We start from the raw sequence: 7,688 nt of genomic DNA on the forward strand, positions 1-7,688 counted from the left end.
CAAAAAATCCACCCACTGCCATCAAATTGATTCTGACTCCCAGAGACCCTATATAAGGTTCATGAGACTGTAACTCTTTATGGTAACAGCCTCATCTTTCTCCTGTGGCATAGCTTGTGGCTTTGAACTGATAACCTTCCAGTTAGCAGTTCCATACATAACCCTCAGTGTCACCAAGGCTCCTTGAAAGTGAAAGAGAACAGAGTTTAGCCCGATATTTTGGACACCAGAATTATTTTTCCCTTTGTAAGGCTTGGCTTCCCTTGTTTGGTGGTGGTGGTGATGTTAAGTGCTGTCAAGTCAGTTCCGATTCATAGTGACCCTGTACAAGGTTTCTTAGGAGTGGCTGGTAAGTTTGAAATGCTGACCTTGCAGTTCAAACCGACCTTGAGGTTGAGTGCTCATCCTATGGTGCCACACAGGACTCCTTGTTTGGCGTCGGGAGGGATTTTATAAATTTTGAACTGCATGGACTTGAATGAGCATCTTAAACATAGCTGGTGACTGAACTCTATTGCTATCACTATATACTGCTGTCACATTGACTACCCAGTGTTCATAACTCTCAAGAGCTCTCCTGACATCAGATTTAAGACCTTCTTTCAAAGTTCCCCACAAAGTCTCCCAGGACCACCACCCCATGGAGAGCCACTACCCTATGGAGGCAGCAGTGACCTCACCTGTCACGTAGTTCTTCAGATCCAGCTCACTGCTGAGAGGATTGTTGCTCTTGAACATATACAAGTTAAAGGGGGCTGGCTCCTTGCCTACATTCTTCCACATGGTGTAGTCAGGAGAGGTCCATCGTCCAGCCAGCACATCATAATCACGCTGAGTAAAGTGGACCAGCTTGGTCAGGGGATCGTAGAGTCCCCCATGGAAGCCAATGACCATCTGGAAGTCAGGGTTAGAGTCATAATAAATTTCCCCATAGGCAGTGTACTGCAACTGTTTGATCATGAGGCCATTGATGCTGAACACAGCCAGAGGGGTCCCTGTGTTATCCGAGGCAACGTAGTACTCCTCCCCACTGCTGCTCTCCATGGCAAAGAGGTGGCCCTGGAGGTCATAGTACAGTGAGGTGATCTCTGAGTTGGAGTGATTGTACACATGAGTGATGCGAGTTGGGTTGTGTAGGTCAGAGTAGAAGTACTGCAGATGGTGACCCAGGTTGGTCTTATAGGAAGCCCGCCTCCCTACACCATCATAGCGGTACTGGACACTCCACCCACTGGCTTTGTTATAGGCTCGCGTCAGGAGACCTTTGGAGTTGTACTCGAAGATGTCAGACCCTCGTTGGCATAAATAGCCATCATCATCGATTTTGTACTGCACATCCCCAAGTCTGGTTATCCGATCTCGCAGGTCATAGCGCAAGGGCATGAGGCGCACGCTGTTGCCTGGGTTCAGCAAATGGAGGTTGCCGTTAAGGTCATAGCTGTAGCGCCAGGTTGGGCGGTCATTGACAGCCACACTCTGAAGCTGCCCATCCCCATCGTAGTCATACGTGTATTTAGTGGTGTTGGCATAAGGCCCCAGTTTGAGCTCCCTCTTGATCACTCTTCCCATACTATCATACTGCACAGTCATCCAGTACATGAGGGACCGGAACATCTCATACTGGACTTCCTTGATCCGTCCATGGGTATCAAAGTGCTTGCTCAGGGTCATCACAGCAGTGGTGATGATCTGGTTTATGTCATAGTAGATGACTCCAAATTTGCCAAAGTGCTCCACCTTGCCAGAAATCTCATCATAGCGGTAGAGGTCAACAGGAAGGGGAGTTTCGCTTATGACAGGCTTGATACTTGCAATCCGGAAACTGTTGTCATGATAGGTATAGTCAAACCTGGCATTGACCATGCCTTCCTCAGAGAACCTGTAGATCTGCTTGTCCACAAGGGGGCCAATCTTCCGGTACCGAATGGTACAGGAGAAACCTCCACTTTGAAGGTTAACCATCTTCAAAACACCCGTGGTCTCATCATAGCCAAAAGTGACTGCAGTACTGTCGTAGACAATCTCTGATAGCTTGGAAAGTTTTCCATACTTGTAAAACACCTGGCGCCCAGTGCCCAAGAAGGATGTCTTGAGGATGCGGCCATCATCACTGTAGTCAAAGATGACAGAAGCGTTGCTTTCAGGAGGGTTGTAAATGTTGCGAATGTAGCCAATGGAGGTGTGTGTGGACATGCTGTGCCGGGCAACACTGGGCATGGTGACGGCATGGAGGCGGTCAGAGGAGTCGTATTCAAATATATACTGACGCTGACTCTGAAGCAGGAGGACCATAGACTGGAGGAAGAGAGGGGGAGGGGACACATGAGTTGGTTCTGCAGGTCTAAGCACTCAAGTTGACAGAAATTAATTCTAGCTCCTCAAACATCGACTCAAAACCATGAGGGATGGGAAAGCTTAGACTGAGGATCACAAGGAGATTTATTTCATCTGGCTTGCCAACTCTGATGGATTCATTCTGGTTGCCTAAAGCAATGCTCCTCAAATTATAGTATGCATGCAAAAAGCATCCAAGGAATCTTATTTAAAAAATACAGATTTCTGATTAGGTGTGGCTGGACTCAGACCTGGTATCATTAAAAAGTTCCCAGGGATGATGATGATGTTTGAATTGCACTTTGAGTATGAGGGTCTTGAGGACCGAGGGGGAGGGGGACTCAATGAGTCTGCCTCCAAGTTCAATCATGGGGAATGCTGTCACTGTGTAGAAACCGACTGCCCCTAGCACAGCGTTGGTGGTAGTTAAGTGCTTTCGAGTCGGTGTTGACTCATAGAGACCCTGAATAGGGCTTCCAAGGCTGTAAATCTTTACAGGAGCAGAAAACCCCATTCTCCCATGGAGCTGCTGGTAGTTTTGAACTGCCGGCCATGAGATTAGTAGCCTGACTTGTAGCCACTACACTACAAGAGCTCCTTACTAGCACAGCAGCAGACTATATATTTTTTGCCTCTCGTGGTTACATCTAAAGAAAAAGCACATCCTCCATTTAGAAGCTACAGAAAGATGAAATAAGTCTGTATAATAAACTTTTTTTTTGGGGAAAAAAGTAGCATCAAATTTGAGGGAATAGGGGCGATTCCTGTCTCCCTTGGTCAGTCATTCCAGTATTTCATGGGGTAATGAGAGCAGTATTCAGGGAGGACCAAGAGGGTAGCAGACCTCCTCTTAAAGAGATAACAGCTCTGCAAGTAACAGCTGTAATGAGGAGTTAGGAAATGTAGCTGTACCAAGGGGATTTTGGGTGAGAGGCACAGGCTGAGCAAGCCCTGCTCTAATGACTAGATGACCAGGGCAGTCTTCAAAAGTCTTCGTGTGTGCCCAAGAGGGACATCTTTTTACTGCTGCTCCAACCTGACCTTTTCCAGCACAGAGACCTAAATGTGGTACTTTCAGACACAGGAAATTATGTAGAGAGACTCTGTTGACTGTTCAGCCAATAGGCCAAGTAGGAGGGTTTTGTTCTGTGTGTTCAAGTTTTAAGCACAATTCCCTGCCCTGATGGCTTAATTTAGGGCAAAGCAGAAATGAATCACACATTTCCAATTCATAAGTAATGATTAGCTCACAGCCAGTGGGATGAATCTGTCCACTTCAACAGCACTTTTTTTTTTTTAAGGAAGAAAATCAGACAATCCATCCTTTTTGCCATCACTTAGTGTCTAGCACTTTTTTTTTTTTTTTTTTTTTAAATGGTAATAGTGCTGAGCTATGAATAACATTTTCCTTCAGATTCATTCCATCCCAGGGAGGGTGGGAACGTGAGGGGAGCCCTTGTATATAGTCAAAGTAAAGATGCTAAGACGTCTTATGGTGAAAAGTACCAGGTTGGCCTAAAAAAAGCAAGAGTGGAGAACAGAGTGCCTCAGAGGGACAGGGGAGGTATGCTCACTCACCTTGTCAAGGTAAGAGTAGCTCCACACTTTCCCATCGGCAAACATGCGGGACACGATCCGACCTTGCTTGTCGATGTCTGTTCTCTCGCTCATGGCCCCACGTTGCAGGCCAGCCAAGCGCCCATTGAAGAAGTATGAGACGTTAACTGCCGCTAACCCGCTGCTGGGCAGCCAGAGGAAGGGACGGCCCACTTGGTCATAAATGATCCTCAGGGTGAACTTTCGGTGGTCGTCATAGATCTTTTCTGTCCGTATATTCCGGTCATAGTCGATGGATAAGAGGTTTCTTCCATGGACCTAAGAAAACACAATGAGCCTGGTTGGAAAGACACCATTTAGGTAAGGCTAGCTGAAGCTTCTGTGGGAGACACACTGGCCCGGCTAGGGAATAAGTTAGGTGTTAGTTATTTAGAATGAGTCCTTCCTAAACATCTTCAGAGCATGGCACACATAGAAAATTGTAGCATTTAAGTAGTAGTCTAGAAAAAACAGGTCCCTCTGTGGTGCAGATGGTTAACCTAGAGGTGGGTGGATTGAACCCACTCAATGGTACTATGGAAGAAAAGGCAGGGTGATCTGCTTTTGTTAAGATTATAGCTAAGAAAACCTCATGGAGTAGCTCTGCTATGTAGCACATGTGTTAGAAGCCACTTGATGTTGACTAACCACAACAGCACATGAGAATAAAGAAACGAGACTACTTACGATGAGAGATGACAATCTGGGCATGGTGCCCATGAGCACTTACGTAGGCTGGATACTGCACAATCACAAGGGTGTGCCATCAAGTTGTAGAAAGTGTGAATGGTGCTCTTGACATTGTGCAGAGCACAAATTATACAACCATACACAACAGCTCTACACTAAGGGTTTGGACTGTCTTGCTTGATGACTCTTGCAGCAAAATAATCATATATATGCATATTAAATAAACCTTTTTTGGGTCCCATAATCATCATAGAAGTTAATGATTTTTAAACACAGGTGCCAAGTTTTTTTTTCTTCTGAAACTTTAACAATTCGTGAAAGTGGTGGGGAGGAGGACTTAGAAATCCATGTTTTACAAAGGCCTGGGAATATCAAGACTAGTCCCTATGTGAACTCCTTTCCTTTTTTTTTTTTTTTAAGTTTTTGTGAATTATGGGATAGTTTAAAGGGGAGAACACCAGCTTTACATTCTTCCAATCGTGTTTCATTTCATTGTAATGATTACAATTCCCTCCATGCATCATCAAACAAACAAAGGGTACACCCCACAAGTCTGCCTCCCAGCCATCAGCACATAGCCCCTCTCCCTCCCTGAGTCCTGAATCCCCAGCTGCACCTTTCTTTCCTTTTAATAACTAGAAAAAAAATCTTGTCATTGTCAAAGGCTGTAAGGCATCAGTGGGGAGAACTTCAGCAGGATCCAGGGGATTCCAACAAAGAGAAGGCCTGATTTACTTAGATTTGAAATGAAGAGTGGAAGGCAGTCAGATATAATTTAATATATATTTAGAAGCTGATTTGATCAGAGAAGAGGACCTATCCCAGAAGGCAGAGTTGGGCTAGACTCTGGAGAATCAGCTAGCCCTGTGTAGATGACTGACAATGAATGAAACGAAGCCGACTCGGCCCAGGTTGTTTAAACGTAATTGACTGCAGAGGTAGACATCCCTGGGGTGGTGACTAAAGGTGAGGGAAGATGTAAGCAGGCAGAGGAAGGAGACATGAGAGATGTCTGGTACCTTATCCTAATAATTCAACAGCACTCAATGATGGTGACAGCAACAATAGCTTTAACATATATTGAGGACCAACATGTAGGCATTGTGTTGGTACTCTGCATCCAGTTTTGGAGTTTGATGTTCACAAAGACCTTTTTACAAATGTGGGAACTGAGCCTGGAACAGAGAAGTCACATAAACGTGCTCAAGGTCAGTCGCACAGCTATGAAGTAGTAGTGCTGGGTATGGAACTTAGGTCTTCAGACTCCAGCCAGTTAACCACTTAGTCAACCAACTTTGCTGTATTCTGTATCTACTGAGGGTCCTGAAATGTGTCAAATGATGAGGAGCATATAAGCACTGCCACCACCTTTGAGGGCTCCTCATTGACGCTTTTGGGGGAGATAGGAATACAAACAAATCTGTTTGGGAACCAAGTGCAGCCTTAGAAACTAGGATGGTAAGACTTTGTCTCTCATACTTCGGACATGTTATCAAGAGGGACCAGTGCCTGGAGAAGGGCATCATGCTTGGTAAAGTGGAGGGTCAGGAAGAAGAGGAAGGTCCTAATGAGATGGACTGGCACAATGGCAGCAGCACTGGGCTCAAGCATAACGATTATGAGGATGGTACAGGACAGGGAGGTGTTTCGTTTTGCTCTGCATGGGAATGCTATGAGTCAGAAACTGACTCGAAGGTGTCTTATACCAACAACAGCTCTATAGCAATGGGCTATTTTGTTTAAGGCTTCTTTTAGGTCACAAAAAAAGTCAGACTAAACCCATACATTGCATTGTTGTTGTTAAGTGTGGATGACTCGGTTCTGACCCATAGTGATCTTATATAGGGTTTCCAAGGAGTAGCTGGTGAGCTTGAACCACCGACCTTATGGTTCAAACTGACGATGCAGTCCAGTGCATTAACCCACTTAAGTCCCTGTTATTTCTAATCTGTTACTTGCAGTTAAAAGTAACCTAAAGTGATACAGGCCCCTGTCAGCTTGACAGGTACTGTGCCAGGTACTCTAAATAACGGATCCAATTTTAATGACCACAAATTAAAAGGTAGAAACTATTTTGGGTATGAACCATTGAGATACAAGGGCTTACAGAACTGGACAAGTTGGTAAAGGTAGACTTTAAACCCATGACCTTTAATGTTTCCATGGATTTATCACAGAGTAAAAGAGATGGAACATTGGAGACAGACATTTAGAGAAGAAAATATATCAAAGCATAGGGATAGAAAAAAAAAGGTGATGCGATTTTTGGGGTATAAGGAAACCTGACATCAAGTGGAAGGTTCATATTGACAAGCGGTCAATTGGGAAGAATTTGAATAGTGGTATTAACTGGTCGTCTTTGTAAGCGTATGGATATTATCCTATCACAGACAGCATTATACTTCAAGATAGATCTAGAAATGTTTTTTTTTGATGATGAATATAATGCCAATTCTCTTCAATTTGTCTTTCCCAGCATAGTAATATGGTTGTCAGATTAAAAATGGCCAGTATTCAGCCCACGAATGCCTAGGATGTTTATGTGTTCTATTTCATTTTAGACAACTTCCAATTTCCCTAGATTCAACACATTCCATGTTCTGATTACTAGTGGATGTTTATGGCAGTTTCTCCTAATTTTGAATTGTGCCCCATCAACAAATGAAGGTCCCAAAAGCTTTATTCTATTTGCATCATTATGGTCAACTTTACTTTGAGGAGGCAACTCTTCCTCAGTCGTATTTTGAGTGCCTTCCAACTTGAGGGGTTCATCTTCCAGTCTTATATCTGACAACATTCTGGTGCTGTTCATCATGTTTCAGTACAAAATATTCTGGTGCTGACAGTGGTCCACTGCTATTCATAAGGTTTTCAGTGGCTAAACATCAGAAGAAGTCTAGACCCATAGAATCCTTCAGCATTGAAAGTCCAGGATTGGATTTTTTTCTTTTTTCAGTTTGAGAAATGCTGAGAGTGTTCTTCCCTGTTGGTTTTCTAACTCCAGGTCTTTGAACATTCATTATAATACTTTGTCTTCTGAGCTGCTCTTTGAAATCTTCAGTTCTTCA

General features: G+C 44.1%; 1 protein-coding gene across 4 annotated transcripts in view; it reads right to left on the minus strand.

The window, feature by feature from the left end:
• TENM2 (teneurin transmembrane protein 2) overlaps window positions 1–7,688 on the minus strand; it is a 1,406,199-nt gene that overhangs the window by 20,923 nt on the left and 1,377,588 nt on the right. For all 4 annotated transcript variants that reach the window (XM_006864840.1, XM_006864839.1, XM_006864842.1 and 1 more), the window contains 2 exons: window positions 3,913–4,209; window positions 681–2,295 (listed from right to left, as the gene is read on the minus strand). In XM_006864840.1, the coding sequence (XP_006864902.1) occupies window positions 681–2,295; window positions 3,913–4,209 (1,912 nt within the window). The remainder of the gene's footprint in view (window positions 1–680; window positions 2,296–3,912; window positions 4,210–7,688) is intronic.

The sequence above is a fragment of the Chrysochloris asiatica genome, unplaced genomic scaffold (assembly GCF_000296735.1).
Source record: "Chrysochloris asiatica unplaced genomic scaffold, ChrAsi1.0 scaffold00071, whole genome shotgun sequence".
In the NCBI taxonomy this organism is placed as follows: domain Eukaryota; kingdom Metazoa; phylum Chordata; class Mammalia; order Afrosoricida; family Chrysochloridae; genus Chrysochloris; species Chrysochloris asiatica.